Raw genomic sequence first — 21,769 nt, 5'->3', positions numbered from 1 at the left:
TTTTTTGTTTTTGTTTTTAAGCGTTTTACGGCACTTCCAACACATATAGGTCATATCAGCACCAGTAAAAAGGAAGAAAATGGGACAGTAAAAAGTTCTAGAATTATGGAGACTTATCAGCTAGTAGAGGGAAGGAAAATCCTGCAATTCCCATGACAATTATCTGTCTGGCTACCCGGATTTTCATCAAGGTGGAGACGATATTTAATGACCTTCCAACTATTCTGCTTTAATCATTTCCTCCTTTTTAGTACACATTCTCATGCTATCTATAATTTGGACGCAAAAGCGTATCAAAATATGTGGAATCATACTGGTTGGCAAGTCTGTAGAGGGTAAATGTTATACGAGTCACATTTTATTTACCACCTACAATTTCTAAACAGTACATTTAGATTTGCTCTCATAGGCACCTTCAGTATTAAGTCTCATTACGATCTATCACGACAAAAGTCATAGTCAATACAGTATGATATTCAAGTATAAGTTATGACAACCATGACCAAAAGCATAATATGCCACGTCTCGCTTGTCCATGTCTACAGAACACAACCCCGTGTTAAAACTTTCCTCATTCATCAATCAATTTTATTTCTTTCTAGACCAACTTTTTTCACTCAATTTTCCATATCCTAGACTAACTACCCTTTATTTTACAAATTTAGTAATGACTATTCTATAAAAATGTCATTTGGTTAAGGAAATTTTTATAACTCCAAGAAACCTGAACTTGCTTGCTAAAAAAAAAAACAGAAAAATATATAGGAATGAAAAATGAAAAAGTCGTTTTAATCTAATCCCACTCTAAGACTGATTCCAAATATACTTGGGTTTTTTGAGATGACAATTGTCCTTATAAAAGTGAACAAGTCTATCTGGACGAAGATTAAATTTGAGGTTATGATGTAATTTAGAAAAAAATATGCCCTAATTTATTTATTTTTATTTTAAAAAATTAAGATGAGCTACTGAGAGAAAACAAAATATACATGAGTACGAATCTCAACATAGACTTGAGCAAAAACAGACTTTGAAATGAATAAGAATTTAAAATTTGTAAAAGTTTCAGATCTTATTGTTTGTTTTGTTTTTAAGGGTTTTATGGCGCTTGCAACACATCAAGGTCATATCATCACAAGTAAAAAGGAAGAAAATGGGGATAGTCATTGTTCTAGAATTACAATTAAAGCACCCAAGAATAGGTAAGACAAAGGGGAATTGGTTCAATTAGGTAACAGATGTAGATTCCTAGAGCACACTATCAAAGTACTTAGTTTGAGATCACCTAAAAGTCATTGTTTTGTTTTGTTTTTGAGGGTTTTACGGCGCTTGCAACACATTTAGGTTATATCAGCGCCAGTAAAAAGGAAGAAAATGGGATAGTAAAAAGGTTCTAGAATTACAATTAAAGCAAAAAGTAAGACAAAGGGGAACTGAGAACAAATAGGGATCAGATGTAGATTCCAAGAGCATACCACCAATGTGTTTGAAATCACCTCCAAGTCTCATCCAGACACAAGCACAAAATCCAACAAAAAGGAACACACTCAAATGCCTACATTATACATTCAAAATAAAAATAATAATACATAACAGAGAGATGATTTACAAGGAAAAAAATATCATCTCCCAAAACAATAACTCTGCATTTGACTGTTTCCCTCCCAGCTAGGACTCTGGCCAGAGCCAGGACAAAACCAACTAATCTCATTCCGAGACAAAGACAGAAAGCATGTTGGAAAACAGATATAAGGGGATAGAAGACACAGTATGTACCTCCCTGCCCGCTATGGGAGGTCAGGATCCCTACCCAGACCTAAAAGTCACATTCAGACACAAGCACAGGTCCCCAATCAGAGGAATACACTCAAATGTTTACAAATCATACATACTATGTAAATAAAGCATAATACAGTGCATAACAGAGAGATGATTTACAAAACAAAAAAAAATATCATCTCCCAAAACTAACTATATACATTTGAATGTTTCCCTATCAGCCACGGTATCCAGCCAGGGCCAGGACAAAACCAAGTAATCCCAATCCAAGAATAAGACAGAGAGCAATTGGAAAACAGATACAGGGGGATAGAAGACACAGCAAGTACCTCCCTGCACACTATGGGAGGTCGAGAACCCCACCCAGTATCAGATCTTTGCTAAAGAGTTACCATGCTGCACTCAATACAATCCTTAATACAAAACGATCAGAATCAAATTCACCGAGTTATGGTTCTCATTTACAACATCATGAGATCTTTTTCTTCATCAATAATTATATATTCTTTATCAATAAATAAACTCTTCATAAGTTTTGTGATCTTTAAAGCAAACAAAATAAATAAAATAAAGTGAAAAGAAAAGAAAAGAAATAAAACAGTGAGCAAAGTTGTCAACTGTTAATCGTATCTGTCAATAATCAACGAGCTATCATTTTCCTTTAAAAAAAAAACACATAAGAAAGCAAAAAAGATCTTGAGAAATTAATGCCAATATTTATGATATAAATATGATTTTTCTACGATAGTTTTTAATGACAGGACTTCGATGTTTGTTCATCTTCATGAAATGCCTGAATAAAATAACAAACTTTCCCTGACAACAAATGATAGGCATCACTGGGATTAATTATGTAATATCAAAAACAAGGTGACAACCTTCAATCTATTTCATGTTATCTTAAGAGACATGGCACAAAAAGAGAGAAATGCACATTATGGCTATCACTAGAACAAACAAATTATTAAAATCATAGTCTTAAAAGTTCCTGGAACAAATAAATGTCATTTACTTCATTTAAAAAGAAAAAGAAAATTTGATCACAGTATTATCATAATCTCACATTGATTGTGCTAATGAACATAAAGCATATTCCATTATTCAACAATAATATAACACAAACTTAATATCGAAAATATCTCCAAATTGTACATACACACAATCATAGTCAATTTCTTTAAATACTAAAACTATTGGCAGTGAAAACTGTGTAATGGTCCAGAAGCAAAATGGATTCCCTGATACAGTGGTTGCCACCTAAGTGCCCTGTAGTTGAGAGGCAAGAAAAATGGACTGTTTTATCCTTTGACTTTTTTCCTGGAATATTCATGAGGTATCACAGGGTGGAAACTTCCTTTCGTTTTTATTGTTATTTTGATGTAAACAGCATCACCCAATTGAGCTCAGTTCTCTCTGAACTGGACAATAACACCCCCCTGACCAAATACAAGTAAAACAAGAGTTTAATTTTAACTCACTGAAGACTGACGTCCAACACAATAAGTCAAGACAGTGAGAGTAAGGCGTCTGTCAGACACAACTGACTTAGAGAAGCCAGATGTCAGTGACATGGAGTTTGTAAAATCTTTACCATCTCTTGTTACCAATGACAATACACAGAGTCGAATATCGAAGATAAAAAAATGTACCTATGTTTGATGGCGTTGCTCTTACTTTCTATTGGAAGAAATAGTCATACAGCCAGCCGTCTATTGTCTACCTCGCTCTCCCGTTCAAGATATGTAAAGACGACAAGAGACTCTAAGGGATTCTGTAAATGTTGGCGTTTTATATATAACACCAAACCAAATTAATAAATCTTTAAATTCAATATGTGATAAAAAATTATATGAAGAACTTATTTTGATTCATGACTAACACGGGCACTTAGACACAAGAGGCATTCTTGTGGAAACCACTGTAATTGCAAGGATAACACTCAATGAAGTGATAGCTTAGCCATTTTGACAATTTACATTTTCAACAACACCTAGAACCCACATATTTTACCAAACTAGGCAGGGATCCATAGTCAAAATGTCTAACCAATCAGTTACAGGACAATTTACTTTGGCAATTGTGCTACAGTTCTTCTTTAAAATGAAATTCTTCTCCCTTCATCAGGCCGAGGGCAAACCTTGGCATCTGACACAAACCAAGACCTATCAGAGGATCAGATTGACAATTAAGGATATCAGCTGTGACAACCTTACCGTTGTATAAAACCCTGAAATAAATGCTTCTTGGGTCTTCTTTGTTGCTGTTCTCTGGTTGACGAGTCATACCCTCTTCAACACTGGGATGGCGTCGTATTTGGGTTGGAATGGAGATAGATGAAGGCGATGATGATGAGGAAATATCAGATCTTGGTGTTGTGCTTGCTTTGGGATGAGGAGAACTTTGGAAATGGAAGCGTTCAATTACAAGCCTGGAAACTGGGGGAATGTGCTGAACACCATCATAACCAAACACAGATAATAGACTAAGCATAAACAAGTCATCCACAGAGACTATTTTGAAATCATTGTCTCTTTGCGGAGATGAAATCCAAGAATTTAAAAACTTCCTAAATGGTAGAGTCATTGATTTTGAATAGTTATGAAAAATGGAAGCATTAAGTAAGTATCGATTGTGTACATCCGACACTGATAAAATATTCTCTATTAAATCATGAGACAGATGGACAGATTCTTTGATTGGTCTGCCACACTCTTTCAATGAGATTGAAGATAGAATATGTTTTGCTGACATCTCTCGTCCAAATTCAGAGTCTATTGACCACCTATCTCCTGTGGGGGATGAAAAGTCTTTGAATATATGGTGTTCCTTTTTGAAGGCATCATTCACAAAATGGCTGAGATGCTCCTGAGATTCCGTTTGAGATTTTTTATCATCCGTATAATGATGAGACAGTTTCTCCACTCCAGCGTGAACAAACTGTTTTTCAGCCAGCAAGCCATACAGAACTGCTTGTACATTTTGGTATAAGAGTTCGTCTCCGACACTATACGCCACGCCCTTGGTCTTGAAAGATAATGGGGACAAACTACTTAATGCATTCATGTAAGATTTAGCTAAATATTCACCAAGTGAAACAGCCTGAGTAATTCCCTCAGGAGTCAACATATCTTCCTTACATTGAATGTAAAGTGGAACAGGTTTCAACACTTTGAAATCAGAACCCAGCTTGGACTTTTCAAACATTTTACCCTTCATCCAAAGGACCTCTGGGTAATTTTTGATCTTTTTAGATGCATGAGTTTTGGCAAATTTGTGGAAATGACAATGAGTGCTTGAATACCCGCCACGCCTGAACAATGAATCTACATCTTGATGAAAGGCAAGGCCTGGTGTGGTCAGAACAAAGGCACGGTCCAGTATAAAACCTTTGATATGTGTACCTGTCAAAATATATGCAATACCAATTATAAATCAAATCAATGAATACATTTATAAACTATATTATGCTTTTAATATGACTACATTGTAAAGTGCTCTGAGGATATTTGAGGATATTGCACTATATAAAAAAGCTCTTTTTCTATTTTTCTCCTTTTTTAACAAAATACTCTGTCCAATTTATAATGCTAAATCACTTCTTCAGAGAGACTTTATGAATTCAAATATAAATTCCATAGGCAAAAAGAAAATCAATAGGTAATACATAAGTACAATCACCCTCATAAAGTATATATACAACTGCCTATTGTCAGGTACTTATCCACAGCCTGGTTAAGTGAAAAAATATGTATCACATGATTTACCAATGGACTTAATGGAGTCCTAAAAATCTGTCCGTTGCTTTGATTTGTTTGAATTTCATTTTGTTTTTAAACTGATAGGTAGAGCAGGCAAAGTGCCTAACTAAAAGGACCCAAGTTCAAGCCCTAATATAGGAATCTGATGTTTTCCATGACAGAAATTGAGCTAAATCAATCATAACAAATTAAACAATTCAACTTTTGAAGCCCCTTCTTCTTTAACTGCAAACCAAATTGAAGACCCCAGCCCTAAAAATGCTTGTCACATTTTCATGGTTTTTCAAGTAATCAGATATAAACTTTAAAGCATAATCACCTTAGTTCACTCAGCAATTATTTTCACAATAAACATAATCACCATCACTATTTCAATAGCACATTTTTTTGGGGGCAAATCCAGCCTTTAACCTCCACTCTCTAAAAACTTCAGTTACCTTCATGGCCATCAAAAGAATCAGCACACAGTGATGGAGCTCTGGCATGTGAAAGCCAATGTTGGTCATTGTCAGAGTGATGGGAGGAATGTGACCCATGCCCAAACACTGATGGTGGAGCCACTGTACTCCAGCAATGTATAGGGAGAACCAAGCCCAATAGAAATCCTGCAGATATAAACAATGATAAATACATGTTTAGTAGCATTCAATCAACGTTTTTACTTACTAAAAGGTGAAAAGGCTTCGAATGGAAGCAGTCCTAACTATGTTTTTTTCAGGTGCAATCCTTTTGTCAACTACACTATTTGTTTTCAATATTCCTCTATTGCTGGCTGATGAAAGGATTGCACCCAAAACATCCATTGTTTGTACTGTTTCCATCAGAAGCCTCCCCATTTTCATCTTTTCATTAGTAGTTCTCCAATGAATGATTTTACAGGTCATTGCAGCACTGCAATTGAAACTGATAATTTGATCACACCAAAAGCTTTTTCAACATAATCCTCTAAAAATTTTGTTTTATGGTAAAATCTAATGATTACGCTATGTCTAGTTTTACATGTCTTTATTTGCCTGAAATAAACTTATTTTACAGACTTGATCTCGGGGCTTGCTTGCCCCAAGCAAAAACATCTATAGAGATCTGCCTCAAAAAAGGTAAATATGGGAGGGGGGGGGGGGGGGGATTAAAAAATAAAAGACAAAAGTAGAAATTATTTTTAAAGCTGATACCCGTGTCAAATTATCTTCACTCATGTGATAATATGAACGATTTTTGGTCCAAAATAAAGCCACTCAAAGAGTAACAGAAACCATGTGATTTTCGGTGGGATGATGAATTTTCAATCTGAATAGCCACGGGAGATAACTCAGATGAGTCCACATTGCCACTTCGGGACGAAAAATATGCTTTCACGCCTGTAAATGGCTGGTGAAAAAATGGTCAGAACTTTTTGAACACGGAAAAATAGACCAACAGGACAAGAATATGGATTAACAAACACAACAAGATATGACATGTCAATTGACTAGTCAAATCATGTCATTCCCCCCCCCCCCCCCCCCCAACTCATTTATACTAAAAATAAGCAGGTCCAAAAAAAGAAAATCCAAATTATTTGAGAGAGTACACACGTTTCTGGTCCCAGGTCTGAGTTAGGTGTAAATTGAAAGGAAAAGAACAATTGATACTTTTTTGAAGGATGTGTAGTGCTTCGCCTTGGCACAAGAAGCTGCTTTGTCTTCTGTGTAAAATGTTAAAGCTGATTTTTCGTTTATATCTTATAGAAGAAGAAGAAGAAGAAGAAGAAGAAGAAGAAGAAGAAGAAGAAGAAGAAGAAGAAGAAGAAGAAGAAGAAGGAAGAAGAAGAAGAATGTCGTGAACAGAAGAAGAAGAAGAAGAAGAAGAAGAATGTCGTGAACAGAAGAAGAGAAGAAGAAGAAGAAGAAGAAGAAGAAGAAGAAGAAGAAGAAGAAGAAGAAGAAGAAGAAGAAGAAGAAGAAGAAGAAGAAGAAGAAGAAGAAGAAGAAAGAAGAAGAAGAAGAAGAAGAAGAAGAAGAAGAAGAAGAAGAAGAAGAAGAAGAAGAAGAAGAAGAAGAAGAAGAAGAAGAAGAAGAAGAAGAAGAAGAATGTTGTGAACGGATTTCTCCATCTCGTTCACGATATGCAAAATAAAGGGAAAAGTTCAGAAAGCCTCCACCGAAGTGGGCGTTCTCCATATATGTAAAGGACATGTATGGGGGGTTAAAAAATGCCATATTTCAAGGCATTCCGCGAGTTGTCCGGGAAGGTCCATCCGGTAATAAAAACAGTCAACACTTGACAATCCATAATGAGTTTCGAAGTAAGAATAGCTTTGGAAATGAATGCAACCCTGTTTTTATACCCACTGTGACGTCACAAACTCAGGGAAGTAATAACACATAACAGTGAATTGAACTAACAGTGACACCCAACAGGTTACCCAACATGAAAACAATTCACAACTCAATAGCCAAACAACAAACATTGAAACAACAATAAATACGTTCCCACAAGAAGAAGAAGTGTAAACATTCACCACCACCCTCTTAAATATTTTAAAACGGGAGAAAGAAAAAGAAACTACGAAAAATCCAATATGGCAACATGGTTGCCACTTAAAACATCGGTAGAATTATTCTGCACGGCAGGGACAACATCTTCACGAAAGTACCCACGCCCACACTCCCTGTCCTATTTTCTCCTGCTAATGCCTATTGGTGACTTATCTAAGATCGTCAGTCGTACCTTAAAACACCACACAGTAAAAACCGAAATATCACATTAGTTATGTACAACACAAATGTATTATCTCTATCAAGACATACATTATGGGTTAGATAAGTATAGATTTGGCCATATAAATGTCCATGTCACTCACGTAAACAAAAAGACCTTGATTTGCCCCCAAGACTACCGGGCAGTGTTGTCCTTTGCCATGTCATTGTTCTCTGTCGTTGTGATAACCATCAGTCCGATTGATTTCATTTCTAAATATTAGATAATTAAAGTCTCAAAAGCTATGATGTTCATAAAAAAATAAAGACGTTCAGACATAATTTTACAACTCATGCCGGTACAAATCTCCAGGGCCCTCGTCGTCCTCATGTTCTAAAAAACAGGGTTGCCAGATTATTTTTCAACAAAATGCCAGGGGAAGACTCAAAAAATGCCAAAACACTCAAAAAGATGCCAAAGTCTGTTGACTCCCACCCCCACTAAGAAAACTACTCACTTTTGATAGACAATTTACTATCATATCCTGGTGGCTTGCGTGTTTTCTTTTCTTTTTCTATTTTTTTTTTTTGTTTTTTTTTTTTTTTTTGAATTATACTAAATTTCCTGTTGGGGTAATTATTTACCTACTGACTACTAAGTGGAGTGCTAAACCACTACACCACGGTTGGATTTTAAGAATGAAAAAGAAATGTGAAGATGTTTGTTTTTACGCGTTTAGAAATAAATAAGAAAAGGTGTCATTTGAAGTATAATATACAAGAAAAGAAAATGCCAAATGAAAATGCCAAATGCCAAATGATTTTTCTAATGCCAAACGGTTTTCAAAAATGCCAGATTTTTGGAATCTGGCATTTAAAATGCCAAACTGGCAACCCTGCTAAAAAATGAACCCAACACAAAGCAGCCTGACAGCAGACACAAGTTCATTCGAGGTGAATTAGACTCCACGATACCAAGTATTGATTCTATATACACTGTTCAGTGAAACGAAAAGATTGGGATTTATGCTATCGTTTTGTGCCTTGACTTCTTTCCGCTGTTTTATTGGAAAATTATTTAATTTCAATCAGTAAAAATTCTGAATTTGTGAGAAAATTTTGAATGTATTTGACGAACTATTGTGAAAAATAAATAACGACTACTAATACCTAGGAATTGAGTACGTCCCACGCCTCGTTTCATCATCATTAGCAGACAACGATTTCGATGTCAGCAGACGACTGGATCCACTTCATAATTTCATAAGTTACGCTTACTGCCGTTTTGTGTTGTTGCGATTTTAGGGGGTGAGGTGTGTGTGTGGGGGGGGGGGGGGGTGAATAATACACGGCGATTGAAAGAAGGCCTCTAAGAACATTAAATTTTATGTGACTGTGTTTGTCATCCCCATCCGAGCCTCTGCTCTTTTTATTTGTTTATTTGTAAAATGAAGAAGAGTAATTTCTTCGCTCGGGAAAATTTTATTTTTATTTATATTTTGATTTATAATTCAAAGGAAGTTAAATATGATTCATATAATCGTTGTCATCATTATTGTAATCATCACCTTCACAATTATCAGCAATCCTATTTTAGCATCAACGATCACCAAGTTAAGGTTCAGTTTATATATTGAAACCTTTTTCAAAACCTTTTTTTTTTAAGTTACTCAAATAGAAAAGTTGACAGCACAACACGGAGTCATGGCAGAGGTCAATATTCTAAAACTCACCGACCCGTGTTTAGAATAGAATAATGGTATTTTTACATTTATTTATTTATCAATCTATTTATTTATTTATCTTTTTATAAACTTTTATTTTTCTTGTTTTATTTATCAACCGGAAATGATATTGGCGAAAGCTTATAAATAAACTTGAATGCGAACTTGGTATTAGAATAAGTATGAACGTGTTTACAAACAAGTGAGAGAGAAAGGGGGGTAGAGAGAAAGAGGGGAGAGAGAGAAAGAAAGAGAGAGAGAGAGAGAGAGAGAGAGAGAGAGAGAGAGAAGTTTGTTGGAAAAGGATGACTGGAGGGTTTCTTGGTTGTTTAATAGTCGGTACTCATGCATACGCGAATAAGGTGTTATATTATTCGCTACAGTAAAATACTGATATTATACATTTTTGTATTAGCCGAATGGTCTGATATTTTACAAGAAGCCTGATAACCCACTTTTGAAAACTACATCAGTTATCGTATATTTTATTAAAACTAGTCGAATAAACATTTAAGGTGTTTTATTTTAATTCGGGAATTTAAAATAAAATAAAGTATATTTTGGCCCTGAAATCAACCGCTGACCGTAAACCAAAGACCCATTCTCGCCATCTTAAGTGTTTGCCTATCACCAGGAGTAAACAGCCCACATAACTTGAGCATCACTCACAATTTAACACAGATGATTGAAAAAAAATGCATCGTGTCGTCAGGTTTTGCGATGCTATTCCTTTATCAGTGTGTCAAAAGATTGTGATAAACTAACTGTGCCTGACCTATTTGTGTGTTTGGCATGTACTAATGGTAACTCGGGCCATTTCATACAGGAAATAAATAATCGAGGGAACGAAACGGGGCAAATGACAGGAAATATTCTGATTAGTTAATGCTTAGTAACGGGCGAACCTCAATACTCTTCAACAGTCGTAACGTCACTTCCTTCCTAATGACGCATGGTAACTTAGTAACACTTGCTCTAAACTATCGGAACAATGGCGGACGCCCGTATGAAATATTTCTCCGGCGAGCATAAAATCGTTTCCAGAGGGAAAAAAATCCACATAAATTTGATCATGTTTTGACTTTTACACATTCTGATCACAAGGCATATGAAAAGGGAATGAAAAGTTCTAGCCAGCATGAAGAATAAAAAGTAATGATTTTCTTTGTTTAGAACCAAGATGGCCGCCGTTGCCGGGCGCGTGACATCAGACTACTGAATCCAATTCGAACCCATTACCTTCCGATCCGAAAGCGAGTGTCACACCACAAGACGACATTAGTACCTTAGCCATTTCGCAATAAAGTTACGTTTGTGAGTTGGCAGGCAGAATTAAGTGGATGTTATACCCAAACCTTTACTATCTATAATCAACGGGTATATATAATATTGCTATAATATAGATAATATTATTATCTCACGGCCTTGAAACATTTCAAATTCGAGTGTTTAAACTGTTTGGCACTTCCTGTACTGGCACTATTCTTGGGATATGAATAGAGAGATAACAGTGTTGATAGAAATGTCATCGACAGCTTTCCTGTGACCTCCCATTTAAGGTCAATGCCAGCCTGGATTTGAGAATGAAAACAACGTTTTAAATGAGCCCATTGGCTGCAGTTTTAACTCCGAGCGGTTATGTGGTCTAATGGTATGACACTCACTTTCGGATCGGAAGGTCCTGGGTTCGAGCCTCTCACGGCATATAGTTGAGTCCTTGGAAAAGGCTCTTTACTCACATTCTCTCATCTTTCTCAAGTGTAAAATGAGTACCTGGTCGTTTACAGCGGCGTCTCTGTCGGAACATTGTAATATCACCAAACAGGCGTCATGTCATGTCTCGTTATATATGTTACGTGTTGCTGTTGGTCAGGGTAAAGCGCTTTGAGTACTTCAGTGGATATTGCTCTGTATAAAAGTTCAAGAGCCATGAAATACCATCGAATACGTGTGTATTGCAGGAGCCACACTGGCAAGTGTGCTTCAACTGGCCATATCATTCAACGATCACGCATATGCATAAACGCACACATGCGCGCGTGCGCATGCGCACAAACTATAGCAAAGTTCTAGATTTGGCCAGAAAACGTTTACATCAAATGTGACCTTTCACCTCAAAACGGTATTAAGTCGGGATGGCTAAGATGTTGAAAATTGAATTTATAGCCAGAAGTATCAGACTTCTGTTGAGTTTGTATGTTTTATTGAGGAGAATGGATACCACATTTTAAGGTGCTTATGCCAACAATTTATATTTTTGACCAGTTTAACATTAAAATCGGCTTTTAAGCATATGGTTCGTTCCGACATAATACCGTTTTGAGACGATGGGTCACAAATATCTATCGATTAAAATAATTTAACATATCAACAAAAACAAAAGTGCGTATGGCTAAATGTTACGTATGGTCCACATTCCTGTATTCTGTGAACCATGGACCATAACGAAGGAGATGGATGCCTTTGAGATGTGGGTATACCGCAGAATTCTGATAATATCATGGACCAGAAATAAATCAAACATTCTGGTTCTTATTGATGCAGGCCAAAGGTCCAGAAAACTGTTGGTGGAAATTAAATAAGAAAACTGAACTATTATGGGCACGTTCGGAAACACAACACCAACCAAAAATCGGTGCTAGAGGGGAAAAGTATCTAGCAGAAAGGCGCGAGGAAAACCCAAGACAGTCCTGGATAGGAAATGTGGAGGCAACAACTGGCAAAAAAGATATTCGACTGCTCGGTAATGGCCCTTGAGCGTGAAGAATGGCGTTCCATGACATTCAACCTCTGTAGGGAGATGAAACTCCGGTAAGGGAATATGACCCCAAATGTGACCCTTCGCCTCAAAACGGTATTAAGTCGGGATGGCTAAGATGTTGAAAATTGAATTTATAGCCAGAAGTATCAGACTTCTGTTGAGTTTGTATGTTTTATTGAGGAGAATGGATACCACATTTTAAGGTGCTTATGCCAACAATTTATATTTTTGACCAGTTTAACATTAAAATCGGCTTTTAAGCATATGGTTCGTTCCGACATAATACCGTTGTGAGACGATGGGTCACAAATGTGAAAAACAATCTCAAACCTGAGACATAAAACTTGTTAAAAGTCTGAATTCAAGTCGCTATACAAGATAGATTATACCCCTTGTCCCAAGACGGCTCTTATTGGGAATGAGATTAATGGAAGAGTAGCGTCCCTTGATTGGAAGTCACGAGCGGAAAAGTTATTAGAGAGAGAACGTCATGTTGGTTGTGCGGCATGAGACACTCCACCGAAAGCGAGGACGAGAGAGACGCATGCGCAAAACCATTTTGACGTTCTCTCTGTAAGGTGACGTCCAATCAACGGACGCTACTCTTCCGCTAATCTCATTCCCTATAGGCTACCACTGAAATCAAAATATCCAAATGGGACGTCACACCTTCCACCTTACCGGTTCAAAACTTCGGAGAACTAATAATGGATAGGTTACATATTGAATCATAAGGGAGCATAACTATTTTATTTGTATGAGCAGATTTTTATTATTAGGGGGCTTAAAAGAGCGAGGTTGGGTTTTATTTTTTGACAACCAGACTAGAAAATAAGATGCCATCACTCTGAAACCAGAAAATCAATTACACAATTATCTATCCAGTCCTCCGGAAGTGTGGTATTACACTTTCAATGAGATTAGAATCAGTATTTTAACATCTCACTTTTGTTTCCGATGGTATCAAAACAGTATCGGGTGACAACGATTCCATGTTTCATAGGTCATTGCCAGACCGTACAAATTAAGAAATTAAGGAGCAGGCACCGGTGTAAGATAAAGTTCTGAACAAGTGTGTAAGAAAGGTGCCAGACAAAGCAAGTAAGAAAAATACGTGAAAAAAAAGCATCCCAAAAAATCAGTCTACCTCGACTGGACTGATTTTTTGTGACGTTTTTTTTTCTTGTATTTTTCTTTCTTGCTTTGTCTGGCACCTTTCATACACACTTGTTCAGATTTTTATCAGACTGTACATGGTGCTTCTGTGGTAATATATATATATATAAATATAATAAATATATATATATATATATATATATATATATATATATATATATAATATATATATATATATATATATATGATTTTTTTAAAGTTATTGATACATACTGACAGAATACATTGTATAACAGTGTGTCATTAACTGCTGTCCAGGGTTATAGCATGGACAATATTAAATACATAGATTGACAATAAAGATGGACTATGAACGCCCACGAAAATCAATAAATCAATAAAGAGCTAGCTATTATTTAGTATCTATCCGTAAGTGCTAAACTATAATAATATTGTTAAATACCCGTATGAGCTATTTGTAAATATCGTGGGTGATACTCGTATATATTAATTCAACTAGAAGAGTATCCTGTATTTATTTATTGCTTCTTCATTTTAGACATATGTGACCCTTCGCCTCAAAACGGTATTAAGTCGGGATGGCTAAGATGTTGAAAATTGAACTTATAGCGAGAAGTATCAGACTTCTGTTGAGTTTGTATGTTTTATTGAGGAGAATGGATACCACATTTTAAGGTGCTTATGCCAACAATTTATATTTTTGACCAGTTTAACATTAAAATCGGCTTTTAAGCAAATGGTTCGTTCCGACGTAATACCGTTTTGAGACGATGGGTCACATATTTTGTTATTGTTTTTTATTATTTCTTATATCAATCTTATCATTATTGAGAATGTTTCACGAACATTTTGGCATCATATTTAAATGTTGACGAAGGCACCTTGTCTTTACACATTTATAAAACAGTGAATCTCTCTCTCTCTCTCTCTCTCTCTCTCTCTCTCTCTCTCTCTCTCTCTCTCTCTCTATCTATCTATCTATCTATCTCTATCTCTCTCTCTCTCTCTCTATTATATATATATATATATATATATATATATATATATATATATATATATATATATATATATATATCACACTCTGTGTGTCTGTAAATATGTGTGTGTGTGTGTGTGTGTGTGTGTGTGTGTGTGTGTGTGATGTGTCGGCTACAGAGAAAACCAGACTACTAACTGCAATGGTCATTAACCAGTTCGTTAACATTTCTATCTGTCTGATGCAAGACGTGAAGATTTTGCAATCTAAATCGATTTAATAACGGCAATATACAATGTTTAAATCAATTCTCATCGACGTGTACATAGATACAGCAACCTGAATTACCCATAATATCATATTTAAAACGGTGGGAGTGGGGAAGATAGGGTCTGGGGGGGGGGGGGGGGGGGGGGGGGGTCATGTAATTACGTACAAATCATACACATTACTCAATACTAATTGAGGATAATATAATAATATGACGAACCAAATTAATCACCCAGATGTTTCCCGCCAACAGATGGTTTTGGGCTCGTATCGATATCGTGTCGCAATGAATGAATTTCCATTATGTAGATTTACTTTTATAATCTTCTTTTTTTAAAAACTTTCTGCAGAGTAATGTAATCGGGGTTTTAAAGTGTAAGAACGAAGGATGGAAATGACGAAGGATTATTATTATTATTATTATTATTATTATTATTATTATTATTATTATTATTATTATTATTATTATTATTATTATTATTATTATTATTATTATTATTATTATCATCATCATCATCATCCCACTTTCCTGGCCATTTATATTTTAAAATAACTTTTTGGCAACTCGGTCAACCTAATACAGATGTGTGGCTTTGTGGTCTTGCAGTTTCCGGGTTCGAATCCCGCTCTGAATGGTGCAAAGTTGAGTCCTTGCTAAAGGCTTTTTATTCACATTTTCTCGCTGTACTCAGGTGATAAATGAGTACCTGACCGCTAACAGCGTTGTTGTCTCTGTCCCCCAAAAATAATGTAAAATCGTTTCACAACGATCCTTTTATCTCGTCCTAAATATAGTAAATGTGACGGTGGTGGTAGATGTTATGGTAATAATGGTGGCGGTTGTGGTTGTGATGTTTACTTGTTTTTCAAAACAAAAACAATTTTTCAAAAACTTGAGTATAAAAATAAATGCATAATTACCGTCTCCTAAATAAACATGTTTTTCCACGAAACGATTTTTTCAGCTATTATTATTGACACAACAACAACAACAACAACAACAACAACACACAACCGTGTTATAAATGCCATTCAAACCGTTCACACACATATAAAAGTTCTCTGTGTCAATACATTGGAATGGGTCAGAGGTCACGTCAATTAGGAAATAATAACAGGTTGTCAATCATCAAAATGATAAGACCTGGACAGCCATGTTGACGGGGGTCACAGGAGCTCAGATGATAGAGGATCACGCTGGTGCGTCAACGATTAATGTTCGAACCCACCATAAGCATGAGTTATGTGGTCTTGTGGTATCACACTCGCATCTAGTCGAACGGTGTGTTGTGACGATGCTACCCGGTGGGTTTGCGACGGTGCACGAATGCGGACCAGACTTTGCTGATTGGGTCGATCGTCATAACATAGTAGTGTGAAAACCATAAGAGGCTGCTGCTGCCCACGGGCCGATAGATTAAGAGGTCGAGTCCCACTCTGAGCGGCGCATAGTTGATGCATTGAAATAAATCTCTTTTCTCACATTCTCTCAATGGTGTAAAATGAGTACTGAGCCGTTAACAACATTGTCTCTGTAGGAAAAAATTGTAATATCGTCTTACAAGAATTATGTCTTATTTTAGATTATAAGTGTTTCTTTGGGCTAAGGGCCCCTTTGAACACGTTTTGTGAGTATTTCGGTAAACCGATGCTATTATTATTATTATTATTATTATTATTATTATTATTATTATTATTATTATTATTATTATTAATTATTACTATCATTATTATATATTATTATTATTATTATTATTATTATTATTATTATTATTATTATTTATTATTATATTATATTATTATTATTATATTATTATTATTATTATATATTATTATTATTATTATTATTATTATTATTATTATTATTATTATTATTATTATTATCATTAATACTATTATTATATTATTATTTATATTATTATTATTATTATTATCATTATTATAGTAGTAGTAGTAGTGGTAGTAGTAGTAGTAGTAGTAGTAGTAGTAGTAGTAGTAGTAGTAGTAGTAGTAGCAGTAGTAGTAGTAGTAGTTGCAGTAATAGTAGTAGTTGTAGTAGTAGTTGTTGTAGTAGTAGTTGTAGTAGAAGTAGTAGTAGTAGTAGTAGTAGTAGTAGTAGTAGTAGTAGTAGTAGTAGTAGTAGTAGCAGTTGTAGTAGTATTAGTACCAGTAGTAGTAGTAGTAGTAGTAGTAGTAGTAGTAGTAGTAGTAGTAGTAGTAGTAGTAGTAGTAGTAGTAGTAGTTGTTGTTGTTGTTGTTGTAGTAGTAGTGGTGGTGGTGGTATTTTCATCATCATCCTCATTATCATCATCATCATCATCATCATCATCATAATCACCATCATCGTCATCATCATAAATATTTTAACCATAATGATAAAACAAGGCAATACATACCACAAAACATATTCTTGTCACCAAATAGACATCAGTTAAAAAGAAAAGTCACACCAGGCCGTTCCCAAGAAGAAAAAAATAGTCTGATCCTATCAAGGCCACGGACTTGGAATCTCTGGTTATTTTTTTGTTTATCTTGCAGATATATTTTATTTTAAAATCTGTTTAAGAATCTAAAGGAATCCTCAGCAAATTATATATGTTTTATTTCCTGGTATATTTTAATATTTTTATCGATATAGGAACGGGCTGCAAGTAGTACGTGAAGATTTTAATAGTATCCAACCATTTAACAATACTAGTAATAGCATCTAAAATATCACACAAAGTCAACTTAACTATGAAATGTGTATCTAAAACCGCTTATCTATTAAATAGGCCCTTCTATTCATCGAGAAAGAAAGACTGAAAGATTAATAAATAAATGGCATTGCCGAAGCATCAAAAAGGAATATTGAAAGTTGAAAGGTCCCAGAACCGGTGTCCACCCATCCATCCATCTCTGTCACACAGCATGCATGATACGAATTATATTAACCTCTCAGTGTTTATGTAGGATGAATTCATAACATTGACTGTTCGGTGTGGATACTGGATACTGGATAGATACATACGACGTCGCCTCTCTCTCTTTCCCCGTTGTTTGTGTGGATATTTTGTGACAGACGAATGAGTTCAATGAATTGAGTGTACACAGAGATTGAAATTGGGATAGTGCACACTATCCTTGTCTCTAAATTTGTATAGTCTAAGTGTAAGAGAAGACAATTTCATTCAGCATTTCGTATTCAAGTAACAGGCTGTCATGTTTGTTGCTTGTTCGACGTTATCCTCAATATTCGTTTGTTTGTTTTGGTTTATTTTTGTTTGTTTTGTTTGTTTGTTTTCGTTTTGTTTTGTTTATTAGGCGGTCTGATTTATTATTATTATTATTATTATTATTATTATTATTATTATTATTATTATTATTATTATTATTATTATAATAATAATAATAATTATTATTATTATTATTATTATTATTATTATTATTATTATTATTATTATTATTATTTATTATTATTATTATTATTATTATTATTATTATTATTATTATTATTATATAATACATCTATTATTATTGTTGTTGTTGTTGCTGCTGCTGTTGCTGCTACTGCTGCTGCTGTTATTGTTGTTGTTGTTGTTGTTGTTGTTGTTGTTTATTTCATACAAGTTATGTCCAAAAAAATCTCGAAACATGATATGCTAATATTCAGTTTGTCATCTTCACTCTTTATTCTGTCCTCCCCTTGACAACTCGAATTGTTAAGAAATTAAATTAAAAGGGCGGGATAGGAAAGAAAAGGTGGAATTTCTGAGTCCGCCGGTGTGTGGCTGTGTGCGGTTATGTGGTCTAGTGGTATGATATTCACTTTCGGATCGGAAGGTTCTGGGTTCGAGCCTCGCTCGGCGCATAGTTGAATATACTTGGAAAAGGCTCTTTACTCACATTCTCTCACCGTACTCCGGTGTAAAATGAGCATCTGGCCGTTAACAGAGTTGTCCCTGTCTGAAAAAAAATTGTAATGTCGTCTAACAGGCGTCATGTGTCGTTCTACATGTGACGCGTTACTGTTGGTCAGGGACCATTTCTTTGTAAAGCGCTTTGACTTTGAGCATGTTTAGAAAGAAGAAGAAGCAGAAGAAGAAGAAGAAGAAGAAGAAGAAGAAGAAGAAGAAGAAGAAGGAGGAGGAGGAGGAGGAGGAGGGGGAGGAGGAGGAGGGGGAGGAGGAGGAGCAGGATGAGGAGTAGTAGTAGTAGTAGAAGAAGAAGCAGAAGAAGAAGAAGAAGAAGAAGAAGAAGAAGAAGAAGAAGAAGAAGAAGAAGAAGAAGAAGAAGAAGAAGACCAGCAATAATAATAATATAAAAAATCCCATTGAATATATATTATAGCTTTTAAGTTTTCCATATCATTAGGATGTTTATGTGCAACAGCCTGTGATTGCAATGTCACTGTTAATGAGATGTGATGATGTTGATATGATAAAGACTGTGATGGACGCCCTCTGTCGTCAAATCTGTTCCCACATCCGTTCCCATTCCATTCATATCATCAGCCTATCCACGCAAGAACGCGGTGTATAATGGGGCTATAATATAAACTGTACGTGGTAATAGTCAATAGTCATAGTCATAGTTTTTTTTATATCACAGGATGAGTATCTCTGACCTTTACCTCTTCACCTCCTTCTCCTGCTCTTCCACTGTCTCTCCTCTTCCTTCTCTCCCTCCCCTCCTCATTCTCCTGCTCTCTCTCTCTCTCTCTCTCTCTCTCTCTCTCTCTCTCTCTCTCTCCCTCTCTCTCTCTCTCTCCTCTTCCTTCTCTCCCTCTCCCCCCCCCCATTCCTTCTCTCTCTCATCCTCCCCTCCTCCTTCTCCTGCTCTTCCTCTCTTTCTTCTACCTTCTCTCCCTCGCTCCCCCCCCCCCTTTCTGCTGCTCTTCCTCCATATCCTCTTCTTTCTCTCTGACGCTTTCCTCTCCTCCCCCTCCTCCTTCTCCTGTGATCTTCCTCTTTCTCCTCCCCGTCCTCCCTCTCCCCCCCCCCCCCCCCGAATTCCTTATCTAGTTCTTCCTCTTTCTCCTCATCGTCCTTCCCCTTCCCCTCCTCCTCCTCCCGCTCCTCTTCTTTCTCATCCTCGTCCTCCTTCCCCTCCTCCAAATAAAATCAAATTGTGTCATGAACATATAAAGCATACAACCCAATGATACTATCCGTCTAAGTTGTATTTCAACAAGTCGCCGATACTCAAAAAGCATTATTTTCTCTGAAAAATAACTGAATAAGCGTGTATGGAGGATGCCAGACAAAGCAAGAAAGAAGAATACAAGAAAAAAAACCATCCCCAAAAAATCAGTCGACCTCGACTGGACCTTCGTAAAGTTATGGCCTGATACTGACCAAAAAATGACGTCAAAATGCCGTTCTTTTGCCACTAAAGAAAACAAATCGTGAGTTGTGTATTCAATAGTTCAACCAATGAAATAACTTGTTTCCATGAGCTCTACTAATGACAATTCACAAAACGGTGCAAAAACCAAATAATGACGTCAAACTGCCAGTCCTTATGGATTTCAATAACAAAACGATGGCTACGGCCTGACACGAACCATAAAAATGGCGTCAAAATGCCGTTCTTTTGCCACAAAAGAAAACAAATCGTGAGATGTATCCAATAGTTCAACCAATGAAATCACTTGTTGCCTTTAGCTCTACTAACGACAACTCACTAGACGCTACACAAACCTAAAAAATGACGTCAAGAGGGTTCTTGTGTCAGGTTATATGTTAATGATTGCTACGATTAACCAGACAATAGATAGTTCGAAGATTACATCACTCAGGTCTTTGTTATTGTTTTTTGCCATCCGCGTTTATCAGTAATGCTCACTGAATTGTATTAACCCGACTATAAACGTTCATGGATACACACAGTTTTGTGTGTTGGTCCGTTATACTTCCGGATGGCAATGTTATGAGCTTCTAGTGATAACTAGTCATCCATTTGGCGCTATAAAAACAATAACAATGATCAGAGAGAGGTCGATTCCATTCACGTTACTGTTTATAAACAACAAACTATGTTTGTCCGAGCACGTGTGAAGGTGTGTCACAAATTCCATGTTTTGATTGGTCAAAAATCGACTGGTCTACATCGAGAAAAATAACTCAATGATTAAACAGAGCGAATGAAATTGTTGTCACTGAACTCTTTGTAATTGTTTTTAGATCGCCATTTGAGTGGTTAGTTTTCACTGATGTCTCGTAAACTTACAGTTAACTTTAGAAGTTGCACATATCTTTGTGTGTTGATTTGATTGGTCTGGCGAGAAGACTGGGTGGTATTTTACTTATCATCAACAACACACACATAAAAATAAAATAAAAAAGGGAGCGTTGAAGATTATGCTTCTGATGAATGTGGCGAATGAAAGGCTGATTAATAATAATAATAATATAATACGTTCCAATCAAATATTAAAATGCTTCAATTTGTTAGAAAGGTCTCCTTTTCATAATGGAATCATCAATAAGACATACTTCATAACTCATTTTGATACACCATCACCACTACTATTATCATCATCATCATCATCATCATCATCATCATCATCATCATCATCATCATCATCATCATGATCATCATCACCATTGTTGTCATCGTCGTCGTCATCATCATCAACATCACCAGCGTCATCATCAACACCACCACCACCAGCATCATCATCATCATCATCATCATCATCATCA

The 21,769-nt window shown here is 35.9% G+C and overlaps 1 protein-coding gene across 2 annotated transcripts; it reads right to left on the bottom strand.

Annotated features, from left to right (window-relative positions):
- LOC144969893 (uncharacterized) lies at nt 1-18,056 on the bottom strand. Of its 2 annotated transcripts, none has more exons than XM_078908945.1 (3): nt 8,380-8,624; nt 5,975-6,142; nt 1-5,180 (listed from the first exon to the last, which is right to left on the bottom strand). In XM_078908945.1, the coding sequence occupies exons 1-3, from the start codon at nt 8,441-8,443 to the stop codon at nt 3,862-3,864; spliced, it is 1,551 nt and encodes a 516-aa protein (XP_078765071.1). In that variant the 5' UTR covers nt 8,444-8,624; the 3' UTR covers nt 1-3,861. The 2 variants fall into 2 exon arrangements, with proteins under 2 accessions (XP_078765071.1, XP_078765072.1); XM_078908946.1 differs by lacking the exon at nt 8,380-8,624 and adding an exon at nt 17,480-18,056 and having other exon boundaries at nt 609-5,180.
- Between the last annotated feature and the right edge of the window lie 3,713 nt (nt 18,057-21,769).

Source organism: Berghia stephanieae, chromosome 4, assembly GCF_034508935.2.
Source record: "Berghia stephanieae isolate SIO BIC M18660-M18661 chromosome 4, UCSD_Bste_1.3, whole genome shotgun sequence".
NCBI classification, from domain to species: Eukaryota; Metazoa; Mollusca; class Gastropoda; order Nudibranchia; family Aeolidiidae; genus Berghia; species Berghia stephanieae.
This window is presented reverse-complemented; position numbering and strand designations above follow the sequence as displayed.

What these genes read in the sequence shown, in the direction of transcription:
- LOC144969893 (XM_078908945.1), bottom strand. Translation starts at nt 8,443, where the DNA reads ATGACATGGCAAAGGACAACACTGCCCGGTAGTCTTGGGGGCAAATCA. An exon ending in ATCAAGGTCTTTTTGTTTAC is followed by an intron (nt 6,143 to 8,379) that starts GTGAGTGACATG and finishes TTATATCTGCAG; the next exon opens with GATTTCTATTGGGCTTGGTT. An exon ending in TTCTTTTGATGGCCATGAAG is followed by an intron (nt 5,181 to 5,974) that starts GTAACTGAAGTT and finishes ATATTTTGACAG; the next exon opens with GTACACATATCAAAGGTTTT.